Source organism: Harmonia axyridis, chromosome 7 (genome assembly GCF_914767665.1).
Source record: "Harmonia axyridis chromosome 7, icHarAxyr1.1, whole genome shotgun sequence".
Lineage (NCBI taxonomy): Eukaryota > Metazoa > Arthropoda > Insecta > Coleoptera > Coccinellidae > Harmonia > Harmonia axyridis.
In genome coordinates, this window is record NC_059507.1 from 881179 (window position 1) to 901537 (window position 20359).

General features: G+C 35.3%; 2 protein-coding genes across 4 annotated transcripts; one reads left to right on the forward strand and one right to left on the reverse strand.

The window, feature by feature from the left end:
- Positions 1 to 254: 254 nt before the first annotated feature.
- On the forward strand, positions 255 to 3922 carry LOC123683862. Of its 2 annotated transcripts, XM_045622823.1 has the most exons (3): positions 255 to 806; positions 1662 to 2870; positions 3591 to 3922. In XM_045622823.1, the coding sequence occupies exon 2, from the start codon at positions 1951 to 1953 to the stop codon at positions 2866 to 2868; it is 918 nt and encodes a 305-aa protein (XP_045478779.1). In that variant the 5' UTR covers positions 255 to 806; positions 1662 to 1950; the 3' UTR covers positions 2869 to 2870; positions 3591 to 3922. The 2 variants fall into 2 exon arrangements, with proteins under 2 accessions (XP_045478779.1, XP_045478778.1); XM_045622822.1 differs by lacking the exon at positions 255 to 806 and having other exon boundaries at positions 897 to 2870.
- LOC123683857 lies at positions 2902 to 17768 on the reverse strand. Of its 2 annotated transcripts, none has more exons than XM_045622818.1 (16): positions 15265 to 17768; positions 14294 to 14599; positions 10915 to 11283; positions 9048 to 9371; positions 8542 to 8859; positions 7466 to 7747; positions 6822 to 6974; positions 6659 to 6767; positions 6120 to 6352; positions 5902 to 5981; positions 4378 to 4512; positions 4194 to 4319; positions 3924 to 4072; positions 3501 to 3636; positions 3293 to 3362; positions 2902 to 3231 (listed from the first exon to the last, which is right to left on the reverse strand). In XM_045622818.1, the coding sequence occupies exons 1-16, from the start codon at positions 17624 to 17626 to the stop codon at positions 3131 to 3133; spliced, it is 5253 nt and encodes a 1750-aa protein (XP_045478774.1). In that variant the 5' UTR covers positions 17627 to 17768; the 3' UTR covers positions 2902 to 3130. The 2 variants fall into 2 exon arrangements, with proteins under 2 accessions (XP_045478774.1, XP_045478773.1); XM_045622817.1 differs by having other exon boundaries at positions 6120 to 6355; positions 15265 to 17767.
- Positions 17769 to 20359: the final 2591 nt, after the last annotated feature.

A 20359-nucleotide genomic window follows, 5' to 3' on the forward strand; every position in this document is an offset into this window, starting at 1 on the left:
ACTCTCTAATCTTTTATGAATTGAATTTAAGGTGTACTAAACTAATAAAAATATAGATTGTTAATTATGAATAAAATATTTTTATTTATTACTTTTTCATTAATACGAGTAGTGGTTGAAATTTGTGTTCCGTATATTTTTCCTAGAAGATTTCCCTTCATTTTTGTTTTCAAATATTAGATCAAAAAGCAGTGGTTTCGAAGAAGCAGAAATCACTTTCTATGTTCAGATTTATATATTAGGATATTCAGTGATTTCGTTGTTTTTAACCTCAAAAAGTATTATATGGAAATTCCTAAATAAAAGAAATAAATATACGTTATATACATATATAACTAGTATTATATGTATATACTTCAATAAGAAATACACAGTTAGAAGAAATTTCTAATACCACTTTCAGAAGGACATAATTAATTAAGTTAATTTATTTATATATCGAAACTATCCTGTAAATATGTTGAGACGACCTCCTACCAGTATTCAATTGAAATTGGATGACATTTCGGAATACGAAGAGAAATTACAAGAACTTGCAAAATCATCGCCTAATAAAACATTAAATGAACTCACTTGGAATCCAAAAAGTAAGCAAGAAGTTTATTCAAGAATCGGATATGTTCCTGACAAACCACAGACATCTACAAGACCTCATTTGATGAGCTGAATATTTAAATTATTGACATTGTATTTCTGACCTGAAATGTAAGTCAAAATAAAAAACTGTTATGGTTTATGTTTACCAATACTTTTCTTTCATACAATAGTAACCCCCCAGTGATTCGCCTTTTTGCAATAATCAGGAAGTATGAATATTCATTTATTTATGAGTTTTGACTGAAATTAATATCTAAAATATTGATAAGAGTTGATCATTTAACAAAAAAACACGTTTACAAATATTTTTATTTGGTCATTATAGTATATAACAGAATTTAGTCAAGTTATTCAAGAAAATTGGAACTAATAATATTAATTATATATTGAAAAAAAATGAGTAAAACGTTCAAATAGCACTTCTTCTATCAATAGAATAAATCTGTAAAATAATATATGTAGGCGGAACAATAAACAATCTATATGTATAATACTATAGAATTGATTTCATTTGCCCATGCGTTGAATGGACCATTCTTGCTGACATAGGGGACATCTGTTATTCTGTTTTACCCATAAAGACATACAACAATAATGGAAAGAATGATTACATTCACCCCACACTACAACACAATCCTGCTTATCAAAATCCTTTTTGTTCTCAGCTTGACACCTAAGGCACGCATCCATAACTTGAACTCTGCAAATAGCACAAGTATCACATTCAACATCCCAGCTCCACATAGCAACTGCATTCCATTTTTTTAAGGTGAACATTTTCTCCTGACTAATTTCCTTTTTATCATTATCATTTTCGTCCATCCTAGAAATTTCGTTCAAACTTCTAAAATTCAAAGTTATGATGCTAATAAAATAACCAGTCCATTCGATTTATGGAAAACTCACTTCACTAACTTTACTTCAATATTTATTTCAATATTTTCAGCTTGACAGATACCGAATATCTTATTTTTAGGTTAGGTTATTCTTTTTGTTTTTCACATAGATCAATATTTTTAATAGGTCTATGGATTTGGTGAGAAAATTTAAAATTTTTTTTCTAGGCTGATCTTCCTTGCCAAAAGAACTACAGATTACAGAATAGTCTTCAGTAGAACCCCCTAAAAACGGACCCCTTGAATTCGTAGAAAATGAATTATTCTCATAAAATGTGTTTTAATTTCGAAACGAAAAACTTAAGTAGTAGACAGTTTCTTCTGTCGATAATTTAAATTTGTGTCCATAGATTTTTCTTTTCAAATTCAAACAAGTCAAAAATAGAAATATATAACCTGCAAAATTATTCTGTTTATTGTTTATATGTTGAATTACATATAAGTCAAAAAATGCAATATGAGTACAGAAATAACAAAGATGAAACAAGGCATGTCCTATTCATGTAAGGAAAAAACAATTATTCTGAACGTTTTCAAGTATTTTAAGGGTCAGTTTCCTGATAAATGCGTTACTGATTTGGTAAGACGAACAGCCAAAGCTACTGGCTGTAGTGAAAAAAGTATATTTCAATTTCGAAAGGAGGAAGCAAGTGCTGAAGGTTTCAAAGCACCATCGAAAACAAAAATTAGAAAAAACATCAACATCAATAGCCGTGATATAAAATATGATGATTCCGTTAGACAATCAATAAGAAACATTATTTATGACTTAAAATATCGAAATGTTGTCCCAAGTTTAAATACAATTTTGAAAAATGTGCACTTGAATAAGCAGTTACCTAATTTTTCTCTGATGACATTGAGGAGATTGCTATTTGATATGGGATTTTCTTATGAAAAAGTTGGAAATAAATCAATTCTTATAGAAAAAAAAGAATCCTCCACAGAGACAGGGAAAGGCAAAAAGGACAAAACTAAACCTTCAGATACACCTCATCTTGGAGTTTTGGAAACACCTAGAATTTCAGATTCTAATATTTCCCCTCAGAGTATAATTCAAAGTTCTGTAACTCTATTGCCGAAACCAACACCCCAGCATTTTGTTGCTCATATGAACAGCAATATTAATTTACATTTGAGCCATTTACAATCTGTAGATCATCAATCACCTTATCATTCTTTGAAGCCTATGCCAGGACCATTTCAGACTCATAGTCATCCAATGATGGGCTCAACTGTGCATGAACAACACCCAGTCACCCATAACATGCCTCCAGTGGTTTTAGACCAAAGATCTCATCAGCATCCTTCGCATTTGATACCTCAACCTTTTAATATGCACCTTAAGAGAGAAGAATTTGTTCAAGGAATTTAGAGGTTAGTAAAAAGAGGTTGAAAAATACATGGATTTTATAACAAATAATATAATTTTTCAGAATTTTAAGTATCAATAGTTTAATGTACATTTTCTGATGTTGAATTTTCTTTTAATATCAACAGTTATACTGAGCAATTCAAATAGTTCTCGAGTTCCTAACTGGAATGAAAATACTGTAAAAAAATCACAATCGTAGTCCATTTCATTGTAATTTTCAAATGAAACAGTCTTGTCTGGTTGTTGTAATACTTTTGTAATACTAGAAGACACTCTCACTCTCTTCACATTGTGTACCTCTTTTTGAACGAACTCTTTCGTTTGTTATATTCTGATACACATGCCCTTCAGTATTCTTCGTTTCTAAAAGATATAACGATACAGATTGGTAAAAGTGTTATCGGTTAGATATTTTGGTCTTTACCGTCAAATGAATATAGGGAACTGTTCTCCAAAACATCTTTTAGGCAGGTATGAATGTACACATATTGTTTCTATAAATTGTTTAAAAAAATTACAGTTTAATAATTGTTGAAATTCAAAAAAGACCACCTGAATGTATGAAAAATGGTTCCTGGTATATTTGATATTAACCGGTAACCAATTTTCATTTATCCTTGTCCTTTACTTACTTCCGTTTGTACCATATGTGTCCTCTGTTTTCTTAGATCCATAACGCATTCAAATACGCTGATTTCTTTTTTTCTTCGCATTGTTTGTAGTAAAATATCCAAGGATATCAATGTGCCTGTTCTACCGACCCCAGCGCTGTGAAAATTTCAAATTAATGCATTTGCCTCCTAAAAGATGCTAGATACATCGATATGAACTGATTCTAATTTATGTGGCAGTGAGATGAAATAAAAATATAAATCCAGGAAGTTAGAAGATCCAGTGAAAGTGGAGAATTGTAATCAGAAAATATCACATCTTGTATTATTGAGATACTATCAGTTGGCAGTGCGAAATTCTTGATATTGTAAACAGTATTATTTTATATTTATAATCTATTTTTATACTTTTATAATGATTCGAATAAATTATTCAAACACTACCTGCAGTGTACAGCCATCAGTCCTTTCTCAAGTTGTATTCTCTCCCTCACTTCCTCGCAAAAAGATAACATCTTATAAGTACCAGAAGGGCAGCCAAAATCTGGCCAATCTAAATACTGCATGTGGACAACGCTCAAACGTTTTAAATCCTGAAATTAAATTTCATTTTATGTTATTAAAAACACTAACATTTACTGGTTAGGTCAATTGGTCTGTTGGAAAATTCTATCGTTTTCTTCATTCTTTTTTTCAACAATTTAAGACTCTTACCTTTCTAACTAACAAAGTCCTTACACAATATGTGTCAAATTGTAGCTCTGTAAGGCATTTTACTTCGAGATCCTCACATATCATCATATTTTCATGGTTGTTAGGGAAATATTTGAAACATTTTTCCTGCAAAAGGTAAATAGTTATCAATTTTTTCACAACTTATTTCTTTTATAAATGCTACCTTTTCTTTCTCAATGAATTGTGAAACCATCACTATTACCACTATATTTTCTTGGATTACCATCTTCCAAAAGTCTTTGCATGTATGTTCGAGGGGTCCTTGCGTTGCAATGTATTCCACTTCGCCTGATACTCCCTATAAGGGTATTCTTATTGTCTCATTTCGTTTATTTATTATCATTTCTATTTTATTTATTTATAAGGTGTGTGAATAAGTCTTTCCCGTTTTTTTTTCAAATTTTAAGCCTTTATTGTTAAAAAATGGTTACAAATGAATTATTGAAAGTATTGGCCATCGCTAGCTACAACTTTTCCCCATCTTTCTGGCAACATACGAATCCCGTTGCGAAAAAATTCGACCGGTTTGGCCTCTATCCAGTCATCCACCCATTTTTTGGCTTCCTCGTAGGAATGGAAGTGCTGGTCAGCCAGGCCATGCGTCATCGATCTGAAGAGATGGTAATCAGATGGAGCAATGTCTGGACTATACGGCGGGTGGGGTAGGACTTCCCATTTGAGCGTTTCTAAGTATGTTTTCACCGGCTGTGCAACATGTGGGCGAGCATTGTCATGTTGCAAAATAACTTTGCCGTGCCTGTCGGAGTATTGTGGCCGTTTTTCTCGCAGTGCGCGGCTCAAACGCATCAATTGTCGTCGATAGACCTCGCCTGTGATCCTTTCATTCGGTTTCAGAAGCTCATAGTAAACCACACCTAGCTGGTCCCACCATATACAGAGCATGAGCTTGGCGCCATGAATATTTGGCTTGGCCGTCGATGATGATGCATGGCCGGGTAGTCCCCATGATTTTCTTCGCTTCGGATTATCGTAACGGATCCACTTTTCATCGCCAGTCACGATACGATGCAGAAAATCCTTTCTTTTATGTCGCTGAAGCAGCTGTTCGCAAGTGAAAAAACGCCGTTCGACGTCTCTCAGCTTCAGTTCGTACGGCACCCAATTTCCTTGCTTTTGGATCATTTCCATGGCTTTCAAACGCTTGGAAATGGTTGTTCGGTCAACTCCCAATGCTTCAGCAAGTTCTTCTTGCGTTTGACACGAATCTTCATCAAGCAAAGTCGCCAATTCTTGATCTTCAAAGATTTGCGGCCGCCCGGAACGCTCCTTGTCTTCCACGTCGAAATCGCCACTTTTGAAGCGTCGAAACCATCCGCGAACACTTGAATCATCGACACAACCTTCTCCATAAGCTTCCTGAAGCAACCGATGCGCCTCGGCAGCAGATTTCTTCAAATTGAACCAATAAAGTGAAACTTCCCGCAAATGACGTCGACTCGGCTCAAATTTCGACATTTTCACGATTTCAAAAATTTATGATGCGAAAAAATTTCAACTAATGTGTTAGTGTGGAATTGTTGACAGATGAATAAGCTTTGATTATGACATATGTAACCATTAAATACTCGCACAGTATTGGTGGCGCCATCTCTTACAAAAAACGGGAAAGACTTATTCACACACCTTATAATTGAAGCTTCGGGTGTTTGAAAGTGAAAGTACTTACCCTTATATAAGACGCGTTTATGTAGTCTGAGCTTATTTCGTCATCTTCATCGATATTGAGTTTGACACGATACTCATCATCTGAAAAGATCAAAGTAGATGATTATAGAAATGAATACCTTTATGTCCCAAGTGGTGCCGATCTTCCTGGAGATGCGAAGTCTGCGACGCCATCTTTTAGGCAGGCAAAAAAGTCGCTACAATGTCAATAAAACTTACATGGCAGTATATTCGTATATCTGTTCTTCCTTTTATTTTCTGGTTTCAATGCGAATGTACTTTTGACACATTCTTCTTTATACTTTTTGGTTTCGTCATCGATTTCTTCGTATTGCTTTCTCAGTATTGTGGGGTCGTTTTGAAGTTTATTGTAGTAGGCTTTGAAATTTTTTACTGCTACGAGATGTCTAGGAACTGCCTCTTCTACTGAGGCGTCCGGAATACTTCTGAACCTACTGAAACAAATGATCCAGTAAAATGATGGGAAAGAAATTAATGAGAGTAGCATGATCACACTCACAAATTAAGTTTTACCCAATGGCCTATAAATAAATAGGCAAGATGACAATATTGAAGAATTGTATAATTCATATTGTAAAAATCTATACAAGGTGAGTTTTAAGTATGGAACGCCGAGTTTCGGAGATATTTGAGATGTTCCATGCTTGAAATTCACTCTGTTGAACTTTTCATTTCGCTGAGTATAGCTACGCCATTGTTTGAAGAAAACCAGTATCATTACCCATACTTATACTTACATTGCCAAGAACTTTGTCCGTTTTGTGTGTATATATACTCCTAAAAGCAATATCAACACCAAGAGAAATATCAAAACCAGATACAGGCCTACACTTGAAGTACTGACACCTAAAATGATCGAAATATCGAAAATACCTTTTAAATATGGAAATTTCTATTTACCTGTTTCGAAAGATATAAAAACGTCTCTACAAGTATTTTTGGTGAAACCTCTCACGACGATTATATAATTGGTTTTTTCTTTTAAAGGTCGACAAAAGTTATTGGTAGGGCAAGTTTCTTTTTTTCCAAAAAACACGGAAACTTTATTTCCACCTGAAAAAGGAAAAGTATAATAAAATTTTTAATTATTTGTCCAAGAAAAACCAACCCAAAAGTATTTTATAAACAGTTGAATACATCTTATACATCTATATATCTACAGGGTGGTCCAACGAAAACGATTTTTCCGACTTGAGGGGTCCGATCAATTTTCCACATTTTCATTTTAAAGCCGGAAGAGATGGATGTTATGTAAGGGCATCACGTTCAAACGACTGCACCAAGTTGGAAAATTATTTTTTTGTTGTCTTCATTACTGTCATGAGAAGGTTTATACAACAAAATATTTTCGAAAAAATCATACGGTTTAAACCGAGCGAACAATTATAGAGTATAATTTGACACTGTGAGGGATGTATTTTGGGTTGCCTACAGAAGAGTATCAAAACTAATTAGGTTTCATATTGTAGGCAGTGAATTTTTCGCGAGTACGGTAATATTTTGAATATTTTAAAATTTTTATTATTATTATACTGTGTGTTTACCTGAGAATGGGTTCCACTTCAAGTCGGTAACTCGGTAGATTTTATCAGCTCTAATTGAAGGATACGTCGTGTTATCCACTCCCGAACAGGTTTGATTCCAACTCCCAAAACTAGGTTCTTTGGGAATCGAACCACTCGTAACACGTTCGTAAAGAAAAATAGCATAATTACTAACATTGCCAGTCTTGTTACTGAACAATTCCTTATCTAAAACTATTTTCATACTGGTTGGGCTATTCTCATCCATAAAATAATTAATCTTCTTCTCATTCACGGTTGGAACTGGAAAAAAGGCGTTGAATAAGTCCTAGTATCGGGTTTGGGGCTGAAATCGCTGGAAAGTCTAGTTTTTGGTATGTATGTCTGTCTTCATTAGAACCAAACCTAACCTTACCTCTGCAATAATTCTTCTTCATTAGAGCCAAACCTAACCTAACCTAACCTTTGCAATTTCTTCATTAGAGTCAAACCTAACATAACCTTACCTAACCTCTGCAATAATTCTTCTTCATTAGAGCCAAACCTAACCTAACCTAACCTTTGCAATTTCTTCATTAGAGTCAAACCTAACATAACCTTACCTAACCTCTGCAATAATTCTTCTTCATTAGAGCCAAACCTAACCTAACCTAACCTTTGCAATTTCTTCATTAAAGTCAAACCTAACATAACCTTACCTAACCTCTGCAATAATTCTTCTTCATTCCAGCCAAACCTAACCTAACCTAACCTCTGCAATTTCTTCATTAGAGTCAAACCTAACACTTCTTCATCAAACCTAATTCTTCTTCATTAGAGTCAAACCTAACATAACCTTACCTAACCTCTGCAATAATTCTTTTTCATTACAGCCAAACCTAACCTAACCTCTGCAATCACTTCTTTATTAGAGCCAAAATTCTTTCCCTGGAGCATTATTTTGAGGTCTACAAAAAGTCTACAATTGGTGGTTTTACTTTTGTCAAGATAGTCAGTGAGCAATATACCAATACGGATGCCATAATTTTGCCAGCTGAGATTTTGGTCGCTTTTGGGTGACGTGTTAAGTACGTATGTAGTAAAAAAACAATACTCACTCGCAGCTTTTGTCCTAATGACGCTACTCACAGTTGGTGAAGTATGATCCTCTGTCACTGCCGTTATAGAAATGTTGAAAAAATATTCTGGTTCTCTCAAAATATGATCATGAATTGTTCCTGTCCTTTCTGTTTTTGTGATCTGATAACTTGTTGTGGGATATCCATATCTGGTTCCTGTTATTTCTATATTGTAATAAAGAAACATTCCATTCGTGTTGCAGGGTTCCTTGAATTTAATCTGAATTTTGTTCTCGTATTTTTCGTATTTGATCGTCTCTTCCACCTTTATTGTTAGATGTCTTATCGGTTCGGATTCTGCGGACAAACAAATTATGATATAAACATATAAACGTTCCAACTGAACCTTTATTAGGTTCAAGGATGAAGATGCAATTCCAGGTGCAAAATACGCCTTAGCGTGCCGTAAGAGAGGCCCAAGCATTGTTCGCGCCGAGGAATGGATTTTTTTTTATCAATTGACGTGTTTCAAAGAAATTACCTACCTTTAGGTTGAGTTGAAACATGTTTTCTTCCTGAGGACTTTCCTGTACCAGCTGAGGTCCTCGCTGATATTTCATAGAAATAAATGAAATTCGGCTGAGCTTGATCGAAGTTGAAATAGGTGAACTCTGTTGTATGTTTATAATTAGACAAGTTAAGGTTTTTCGGACAGTCTGTAGAATTTGGTATTGGGTGTTTCGGACTAGATTTTAGTATAATAACATTATAATCCAGGATTTTCCCTCTGAACGGCACTGGTTCCATCCAGTGGAGTACGAAATTGTCACTTGATGTATTTGACGAAATTTCTCTTGGTTCCATAGGACCTGCAACAGCATACAATAATGAAAATATAACAAAGAAAATGTTCAAGATTCTGTGGATCAGAGTACTGTTATTAGTTATTACCACAGTATAGAAACACATGGTTTTCATACTGTGAATACAACTTATGATAAATCCAGTGTTGCCAAATATACAGATTTATCGGTATTTATATCCAGAATTGAAAAGTCCCCAGTCTGATGCACAGATGGCGGTGCTAGTACTAAATCCATATGATTTTTAGTTAGTACCAACCTTCAAACGATACGTGTCAAAATTTGACAGCAGTCCGACCATTAGTTTGTGAGATATTGCGTTGTGAGTGTAGCTACTCTTGTTATTTGAGAATAGATGGAAAAAAGGAATTTCTTATGCTGATAAAATATTGATTTTTGAAGGGAAATAATACAGTTGAAGCAAAATCTTGGTTTGATAGAGATTTTCCGGGGTCTGCACCAGAAAAATCACTTATCATTGATTGGTATGCTAAGTTAAACGTGGTGAAATGAGCACCGAAGTCGGCGAATGCAGTGGACGCCCAAAAGAGGCTGTCACCGACGAAAAACTTCAAAAAGATCACAAAATAATTTTGAATTACCGTAAAGTGAAGTTGATCGAGATAGCAGACATGGTGAAAATATCATCTGAACGTGTACATCATATAATTCACGAATATTTGTCCATGAGAAAGCTGTGTGCAAAATGGCTGCCGCGCGAGCTCACAATCTATCAAAAGCAACAACGTGTTAATAATTCTGAGCAGTGTTTGAAGCTATTTAAGTGCAATAAACCTGAAATTTTTGTATCGATATGTGACAATGGATGAAACATGGATCTATCATTTCACTGCGCAGTCCAATCGACAGTCAGCTGAGTGGACTGCACACGATGAACTGAATCCAAAGCGAGGAAAAACACAACAGTCAGCTGGTAAGGTTATGGTATCAGTATTCTGGGCTGCGCAAGGTATAATTTTCATTGACTACCTCCAAAAGGGCCAGACCATCAACAGCGATTATAATATAGCATTAATGGATCGTTTAAAAGAGGAAATTCTTGAAAAACGGTCCCATTTGAATAAAAAAAAGTTGCTGTTTCATCAAGACAATGCGCCGTGTCACAAATCAATGAAAACATTGGCAAAATTGCATTAATTGGGCTTCGAATTGCTTCTGCATCCACCGTATTCGCCAGATCTGGCCCCCAGCGACTTTTTCCTTTTCTCAGACCTCAAAATAATGCTCGCTGGAAAGAAATTTAGCACCAATGGAGAAGTAATCGCCAAAACTGAGGCCTATTTTGAAGCGAAAGACAAATCGTACTAGGAAAATGGTATCGAAAATTTGGAAGACCGCTATAATCGCTGTATCGCCCACGAAGGCAACTTTGTTGAATAATAAAATCGAATATTGCCAAAAAAACGTGTTTTACTATGGTAGACTGGGGACTTTTCAATTGGCCTGTTAAATCGTTCTAAGTCGCTGTAAGTCAAACAAATATAAACTTTTTCTTGAGATATCTTGTATATTTCAAAATTGTACTCACATCCTGCTTTGGTCCGCTCAGATAACTCATGGGCAGCAACACCAAGTGCATGATTTGTGGTTATAGGTACTACAGTGACATCGTAATGACATGAAGCGTTCAGATTTCCAACAACAAGGCCATATGTTTCGTTTCTTATATTTCCATTCCTGGGAACGGTAAATTTCCACTTGTTTCCTGTAGGTTTGTATGTTTCATCGCCAATGTCGACGATCTCTGATGTATCAATTACAAATTTCACCAATTCACCATTCGTGTTGCATGGTAACTCCCACTTCAATTCTAGTGTTACATTGTACGATTGTAAGTCTGGATAACAGACGTTATGAGTATTTACGGTCAGTTTTACATTCAAAGGCTGAGTTGATTCTGAAAATAAGTTATACAGATTTAATAATACTATCAATAAAGGGTGTTTTTTTTAAGAGCTATAGAACTTTGAATTGCAATAAAACAACGATGGATTATTCGATTGACATGAATTTTTATGAATATTTATCCGCAAGATAATCTTGTGGTATTACATTTTAAATATGATTTCTGGCATATGACCGCCACGGCTGGCTCGGATGTAATCCAATCTGGACGTCCAATTGTCGATGACTTTTCCAACATTTGTGGCCGTATATCGGCAATAACACGGCGAATGTTGTCTTCCAAATGGTCAAGGGTTTGTGGCTTATCCGCATAGACCAATGACTTTACATAGCCCCACAGAAAGTAGTCTAGCGGTGTTAAATCACCGGAATCATTGGAGGCCAATTCACAGGTCCAAAACGTGAAATTAGGCGGTCACCTAACGTGTCTTTCAATAAATCGATTTTGGCACGAGCTGTGCGACATGTTGCGCCGTCTTGTTGGAACCACAGCTCCTGGACATCATGGTTGTTCAATTCAGGAATGAAAAAGTTAGTAATCATGGCTCTATACCGATCTTCATTGACTGTAACGTTCTGGCCATCATCGTTTTTGAAGAAGTACGGACGAATGATTCCACCAGCCCATAAAGCGCACCAAACAGTCATTTTTTCTGGATGTAACGGTGTTTCGACATACACTTGAGGATTAGCTTCACTCCAAATGCGGCAGTTTTGTTTGTTGACGTAGTCATTCAACCAGAAGTGCGCTTCATCGCTAAACAAAATAAAATGGACGTATTGCGCGATACGTATTCCGCACAGAACCATTATTTTCGAAATGAAATTGCACTATTTACAAGCGTTGTTCAGGCGTGAGTCTATTCATGATGAATTGCCAAACCAAACTGAGAATTAATCACTTGACAGCTGTTAAAAGGGTCGCCATCTTGAACAGTAATGCCAACTTAAAGTTATATACCTCGAAAAAAACACCTGTTATATCATATAACATGATTCATCAGGATGGCTTATTAGATGTTTATGGAAATCTAATCATAATTTTGAGCTGAAAATTTGCATATTGAGAGTTATCGAGGAAGAACTTTAAATGTGGAGGAAAAACCGCAATTTATAACTGTGTGGAGTAGTCTGTAACTTCCGGAAAACACAGAAAGAAACTAAAATTCGATGTTTCCATAAATAAATTCGAAACTTTAAAGAATTGTAATGAATCATTCGTAATTGAAAATTGTATTGGTTTATGGATTTCTCAACAATTCCAACGAAAAATTAAATATAATTCATGAAATGTAGAATTTAGTTATCTAAACATCGAATTTTAGTTTTTTTTCTATGTTTTCCGGAAGTCACAGACTACTCCATACAGTTAGAAATTGCGGTTTATCCTCATTAAAGGTTCTTCCTCGATAACTCTTAAAGTACCTTTTCATTTTAGGTTTAGGGTTTGCTTAAGTAACCCCCACTATTAATAATAATAAGGTCTTTTTTTGAAAATCTTGAGTTTTGATGAATTTGAGTTATCCGAGTTCATAATTTCCTCATAAACACCCTGTACATTTTTGATCCAAACCGCAAACAGTCTTATAATACCAAATATTTTCAGAATCGAAAAAGAAAACAAATTTTTTGAAAAAAGCTCTTTCTGCCGGATTATTCAAAAAAACTGAGTCCTCATCGCCACCATTTTTTTTATAAGAATCCCAATAACTCTTGAGCCGTTGAGTTTTTACCAAAGGTATGGCATATTGCCGAAATTGTCGTAAAAAAATTATGCAATAATATACTGGGTGTGCTATTTGAAATAAGGAAGTGGTAAACTGTTTCCGGTATAACCGGAAGTTGTAGAGATCTAAAAAAATTTTAGGGAGAAAGATCATTGTCTCAAACCCCAATATGCAAATTTTCAGCTCAAAATTATCATTAGTTTTTCATAAACATCTAATAGGCCATCCCGGTGAATCACCCTGTATAACATATAGGAATTTCCAATAAGAGGTTTAATTTTGAATAGCCCGCTATCTGGGTAGCTCGAAACTCTCATCTTTTGACATTTGACGAGTAAAAATTATGCCAACACTAAAAATGGAACGATACACACTTCAACAATGCATTGAAATTGTTAAAATTCACTACAAAAAATGGGAACAATTTTGCAGTCACATCATAGAAAAGACAATACAAGGAACCTGAAATTTTGAAAATAGGTCACTGGAACCCTAAGAATGAATTTCGCGTGAACGAAAAAAAGTGTTGTGATATACAAGGTGTTAAAATAACACTATGTATAGGTCATTGACATCTCTATATACAGGGTGGCCATTTGAAAACGAAACAGACGAGATTACAGACGAAATAAAGTTTTTCGATAGAAATGCTCGGACAGGTCGATTTCTGTTTCGAGGGGGACAACTTAAGATGTAGGTTACGGACGCATAGCGCTTCAACCCTTGCTGCTACAACCCCCACCCCCAATTTTTGAATAGGGAAGATGAGGTGAGTGATACCTCAATTTAAAGGTATTTTTATAATGATTTCAGCACAGTAATTGTTTTTTCATTTTATGCATTAGTTCTCGAAATATTCATGCGTTAGTTAGTTAGGAAGGAAGCCACAGTCATGGTTGTTTTGATGCTCAAAATGTCGATTTTTCACAAAACACTTCAAGTGCCATGAAAACACCACTTCATTTTCAAATACTTAGTTAAGAATATTTCGAGAACTAATGCATAAAATGAAAAAACAATTACTGTGCTGAAATCAGTATAAAAATACCTTTCAAATGAGGTATCACTCACCCCATCTTCCCTATTCAAAATTTGGGGGTGAGGGTTGTAGTAGCAAGGGTTGAAGCGCTATGCGTCCGTAATCTACATCTTAAGTTGTCCCCCTCGAAACAGAAATCGACCTGTCCGAGCATTTCTATCGAAAAACTTCATTTCGTCTGTAATCTCGTCTGTTTCGTTTTCAAATGGCCATCCTGTATATTATACTATACTTACTAGAACTTTTGGTCATAACTTGTTTTATTATTCCTGTGCTGTTACTATTGTCGTATTCAGCTACAATTTTTACTTCATATAGATGGTTTGGGCTTGCATTAGTAAACTTAAAGAACGTTTCATTATATTCCTTCGTAAATTTGAATTTTTGGTAGCGGTAACACTGATTATTTATGTAATGAGACTTTTTCTTCTTAATAACAATATGGTATTTCAATAAATCCTCTTTTTCCTCTGGCTCTTCCCATTCCAAAACGAAACTTGTACTTGTTACATTCTTTATTCTGAAATCAACATTCGGGGCAACTGAAAAAGAAAAAGGAAATTGTACTTTGCCATTTTAAATCTTAGATATACTAATCCTATTATATCATCAATAAAAAATAAACTATGATTAAAAGTTCGGGATTTGATTATTTGAAAATCCTGCTTAACTAATTGTCGAAATTTTCATCGTCAATTGGTTTCTGTACTTTTTTGATCACGATGGTAAATTCCTTGCAGAAAACTCAATAAAAGATTCCAATATAGAATGAATTTGAAACTTAACATTTCTACGTAACTAAATATTGAAGTAATGATCTTTCAATTCCATAAATATTTTGCACAAAAATCAGGAAACCAAAGATATAGGAAATTATCATACATCAAGCAAAAGCGAAGCAAAAAATGCAATTATTTACGGGATTATCAAAGTTGTTGCTGCTTTCCAAAGTATTTAGTTACGTCACAACAGAATTGTACTCAAAAAGCCAAAATTTACACAGACAAATATAATAAGTTTGGGACTGCCTGTATGCAATATCTCATTCTCACATATTGAGTCATTTTAAAACGTTATTGACGTAACCACTTCAAGTTTTGTGCAAAATTTCGTATGGATAGCATTACCAGAACCATAGAAGATTCAATAATCAAATTAATCATATCACTGATGATATTGGCGTTTATAATAGTAGTCTTGATTTCACCTTTTTCAGTCACTCCATTGGGCATTGGCCTTTTGGTATAGGGGAAAGTATTTTCAGTTCTACCATATTCTGTAGTTACCTCAGATGTCCTTGGAATTTCGGTAGAATATTTTTGGGTAGTATAATGGGTGTCAACACCTTTTGTAGTTGGTCTAGCAGTCTCTGACGTTTTGGTAGGATTTTGAAAAGTAAATTTAGTGTCACCTCCTTCTGTAGTTACTTCAGAGGCCTTCGACATTTTGGTGCGGTCATTTTGGGAGTTATATCCAGTGAAACCACTTTCTGTAATTGGACTATCAGGCTCTGACACTTTGGTATAGTCATTCTGGGGAGTATTTTCGGTTTTACCACTTTCAGTAGTTGACTTCGGTGTTTTGCTAGGGTATTTTTGAACAGTATAATCGGTGTTACCACCTTGTGTAGTTGGTCTAGCAGGCTCTGACGTTTTTGGATATTCATTCTGGGGAGTATTTTTGGTGCTACCAGCTTCTGTAGATACTTCAAAGGTCTTTAACACTTTGGTGTAGTCATTTTGGGAAGTATATTTGTTACCAGTTTCTGTAGTTGGGCTATCAGGCTCTGATACTTTGGTATAGTCATTCTGGGAAATATTTCCTGTGCTACCATCTTCTGTAGTTACTTCAGGTGGCTTTGAGATTTCTTGAAGGTATTTTTGAACAGAATATTCGGTATTACCTCCTTCTGTAGTTGGTTCAGCCGGCTCTGATGTTTTGATATCATTCTGGGAAGTATATTTGGTATTAGGTCCTTCTGTACTTGGTCCAGTAGTCTCTGACATTTTGGCTTCGTAATTCTGAGAAGTATATTCGATGTTTTCACCTGCTGCAATCGCTTCAGCAAACTCTAATATTTCGACATGGTTATTCTTGGTGTTACCATCTCCAGCAGTTGATCCAGTAGGCTCTGAAATTTCAGTTTGGTCCTGTGAAGTAAAGTCGGTGTTACTGCCTTCTGTAGAAGTCTTTGAAATGTTGATCTGGGAAGCAGGTTCAGTGCTACCATCTTCTGTAGTTTCTTCAGCAGTCTCTAACATTTTCTGGGAAGTATATTCGGTGTAAACATCATCAGTTGTTGCTTCAAACGTCTCTAACCTTTTGGTATAGTCATCCTGGGAAGTGTTTTTGGTGCTACCAGCTTCTGTAGTTTCATCGGCAGTCTCTAACATTTTGGTATGGTAATTCTGGGAAGTATATTCGGTGTAACCATCCTCAGTTGTTGCTCCAAGTGTCTCTAACATTTTGGTATTTTCATTCTGAGAAGTATTTTCGATGCTACCAGCTACTGTAGTTTCTTCGGCAGTCTCTAACATTTTAGTATCATCATTCTGAGAAGTGTGTTCAATGCTATCATCTTCTGTAATTTCTTCAGTAGTCTCTAACATTTTGGTATGGTCATTCTGGGAAGTATTTTTGGTGCTTCCAGCTTCTGTAGTTTCTTCGGCAGTCTCTAACATTTTAGTATCAACATTCTGAGAAGTGTGTTCAATGCTATCATCTTCTGTAATTTCTTCTGTAGTCTCTAACATTTTGGTATGGTCATTCTGGGAAGTATTTTTGGTGCTTCCAGCTTCTGTAGTTTCTTCGGCAGTCTCTAACATTTTAGTATCAACATTCTGAGAAGTGTGTTCAATGCTATCATCTTCTGTAATTTCTTCAGTAGTCTTTAACATTTTGGTATGGTCATTCTGGGAAGTATTTTTGGTGGTTCCAGCTTCTGTAGTTTCTTCGGCAGTCTCTAACATTTTAGTATCATCATTCTGAGAAGTGTGTTGAATGCTACGATCTTCTGTAGTTTTTTCAGCAGTCTCTAACATTTTGGTATGGTAATTTTGGGAAGTATATTCGTTTGTACCATCGTCTGTTGTTGCTTCAAGTGTCTCTAACATTTTGGTATAGTCATTCTGAGAAGTGCTTTCAGTGCTACCGCTTTCTGAATGTTCTTCTGAAGACTCTGACGTCCTGGAAGTATGTTCATTGTAACCATATCCTTCGGATGCTTCAGTTGGCTCTGAATTTTCGTCTGCAGTTAATCCAGATTGAGTCGTTGCTCTCACGTTCGAAATTAACTCATTTTCACTATATATATTCGGAAAAGACTCATTTTTAAGCGATCCGTCACTCGAGTACTCAGAGTTATCGTACAAAGCTTGCTTCACACTAGGATTAACTACAGATGCGTCTCCAATCGAAGCGTTTCTACCGTCTAATCCATGCAAATCCGATTTATCATTTTCACTTTGCACTCGTGCAAGTTTTTCTAGCTCACCGGCCGAGGCGGGCAAGACCGCACCAACGCACAACAGTACAATCGAAATTCTCACAATTGAACATTTCTCCTGCATCGTGTATTTCGAGCCGGGAATATCAAATATCAAGACATCATCGCGCACTTTGATTCAGACCGTCGGCTTTTTGTCGACTAATAAATTAATAATGTGTATGTCGTGGTGGCTAGATTGTACTGAGTGTCGAGTGTGGTATCTTTCTGAAATTTTTCATTCGGTGCAATTTTGATAAGATAAAGCACATCATGTTTCCTTTGGTCTTCGATAAGGTTGGGAGGACCTGTGGTCAGCGTTGGCTGTGGACGATGGTTCAGATAAGAAGCAACGGAAGCTTAATAATAATATAATATTAGAATCCTTTCAATTTCGTTGTTTACTTCGTTTCAATTGTTCGTATTGTGGTATGAGTCACAGCGATGGCGATTTGTTTGACGCTTATCTTCTTGGAAAACGTTGAGATGTAATTATTGTGTACCTTTTATACAGACCGATGAAAACGTGATATCACTTGAAAATAATATTATCTTGTGTTTATTGTTTGGGAATTGTGCTTAATTATGACTGGTCTAGATAATATGTGTACGATTCCTCCGCCTTGTGACAGATGACAAATTTGAATTTGGGTCGGTAGCGTTGAACCGAAGGCGTGATCGGAAATAAACGCATGTTGCGCCCTTGGGGACCACGGGGTGTTCGTGAGTGAGGTTATTCTGCATGACTGCATTTCTGTGAGTTCTTGAAAACGCAGAAATAAGATACTAATATTCGATGTTTGGATAACTAAATTTTACATTTCATGAATTATAATTAATTTTTCGTTGGGATTTTTGAGAAATTCATAAACCAATACAATTTTAAATTACGAATAATTCATTACGATTCTCGAATTGTCATATTATGAAACATCGAATTTCAGATTCTTTCTGTGTTTTTCGAAAGTCACAGACTACTCCACACAGTTATAAATTGCGGTTTTTTCTCATTAAAGTTCTTCCTCGATAACTTTTAAGGTATACATTTTAGGTATAGGGTTTGCTTAAGTAACCCCCACTATTTTTGGACGTAGAATCGATTGAAATAATAAAAAATATAGGTTCTAATTTGAAAATCTTGAGTTTTGATGAATTTGTGTTGTCCAAGTTCATAATCTCCTCATAAACACCCTGTACATTCTTGGTCCAAACCGCAAACAGTTTTACATTTGCAGAATCGAAAATGAATAAAAATTTTTTCCAAAAAAGCTTTTTCTGTCGAAAAATTAAAAAAATGTGAGTCCTCATCGCCATCATTTTTTTCATAAGAATCTCATTAACTCATGAACCGTTGAGTTTTTACCTAAAGTATGGCATAGTGCCGAAATTGTCGTCCAAAAAGCTATCTAATGATGCAATAATATACTGGGTGTGCCACTTGAAATAAGGAAGTATAGTAGTCTGTTTCCGGTATAACCGGAAGTTGTAGAGACCTGAAAATATTTTAGGGAGAAAGATCATTGTCTCAAACCCCAATATGCAAATTTTCAGCCCAAAATTATGGTCTAATAGGCCATCCCGGTGAATCACCCTGTATGTTTGTATATTGGAGGTTAAAACGAAAATACAAGATTTCTCGTATAATTTTTACAAAAAATTGTCCTACAAACATGAGCCCGCAAACGTTTCGTTTTCGACATACTGGGTGTTAAAGTTTTAATAGCTTAATGTTCATAGCATCTGCACTTCACAAGAGATTCAACTGAAATTTGGCATTAATATTCAAATTTACAGTTTACATCACGTTAAAAGCTAATTTCTATTGAAAATCTACAGGGTGATATTTTTTCTGAGACAGTGCCGGTTTTTTTTTCTCTAATTCTGTGGTTATTCCGTTCATTCTTCCACATCTTGTAGAACAAAATCGTGCGAGAATATATCAGAAACGCACAGTTTTCATGGTTATATTTTATTATTCTATGTTGGCTCTCCGAACTTTCCGCCACGGCTTTATCTGTCAATTCATCAAATTGCCTCAAAGAAATCTGTTCTGCCAACCAACATTTTTCAATGCAAAAATCACTAAATTATATTTATGGAAATATTTCATTAATTTAAATGAAAATGCAATGAATTAGAGAAAATAATGTATAATACTCGTACAGAAGGCTCATTCTACCACTCGTTCATTCCAAAACTCGTGGAAGAATATCAATGCCTTCTGCACTTGTATTATAAATAACTATTACAGACCTTTTTTTTGGTGAATCATTCGTAGTTTGAGAAAATGTACGAAGAAACGTTGATTTAGTACTAAAGTTTTCGGTTTCCCGTAGTTTTGTCATATTTGTCACCGATTTCTAACAAAGAATTTCAAACAATTCTCTCGAACTCCTTAGGAAATTCCAAATGATGATAAAAATCCAGTTAGTAAGCTGTGATGAATAAATTAATTATCAGTGTTGGTGTTGATTTTCCCGGTCTGTAGTAATGATTCATAAAGATTCGATAAACCGTACAATCGTAACAAAAAAGGAGGACTGTACAGTGCATCCCATTGTGGGTGAGACAGCCAGGTTTCTCGCTTGTTATTTAAGATAGAGCCTTGCGGTTTTCACGTTCCTGTCCTACTTTTTCGTGAAACTCAAGTTGGTCTAATCAGATTGTGCATAACTGTTTCCGTTCAAGAGATACAGGGTGATTTCGGAAATTGATACTTTTCGGACCCCCCCTTTATCTCCGAAGTTATTAGAAATAATGCTGAGCTGAAAACTACGTCTGAATCAGAATTCTGCGTAGAATCCAGTGGCGTACTCAA

Bases quoted from the DNA above. Each gene is read 5' to 3' on its own strand.
- LOC123683862 (XM_045622823.1), top strand. From the start codon at position 1,951: ATGAGTACAGAAATAACAAAGATGAAACAAGGCATGTCCTATTCATGT.
- LOC123683857 (XM_045622817.1), bottom strand. From the start codon at position 17,626: ATGCAGGAGAAATGTTCAATTGTGAGAATTTCGATTGTACTGTTGTGC. The intron at 6,768-6,821 runs GTAAATAGAAAT...CGATCATTTTAG, and splicing joins TTTTATATCTTTCGAAACAG to GTGTCAGTACTTCAAGTGTA. The intron at 4,513-5,901 runs GTAAGTACTTTC...ATACCCTTATAG, and splicing joins TAAACGCGTCTTATATAAGG to GGAGTATCAGGCGAAGTGGA.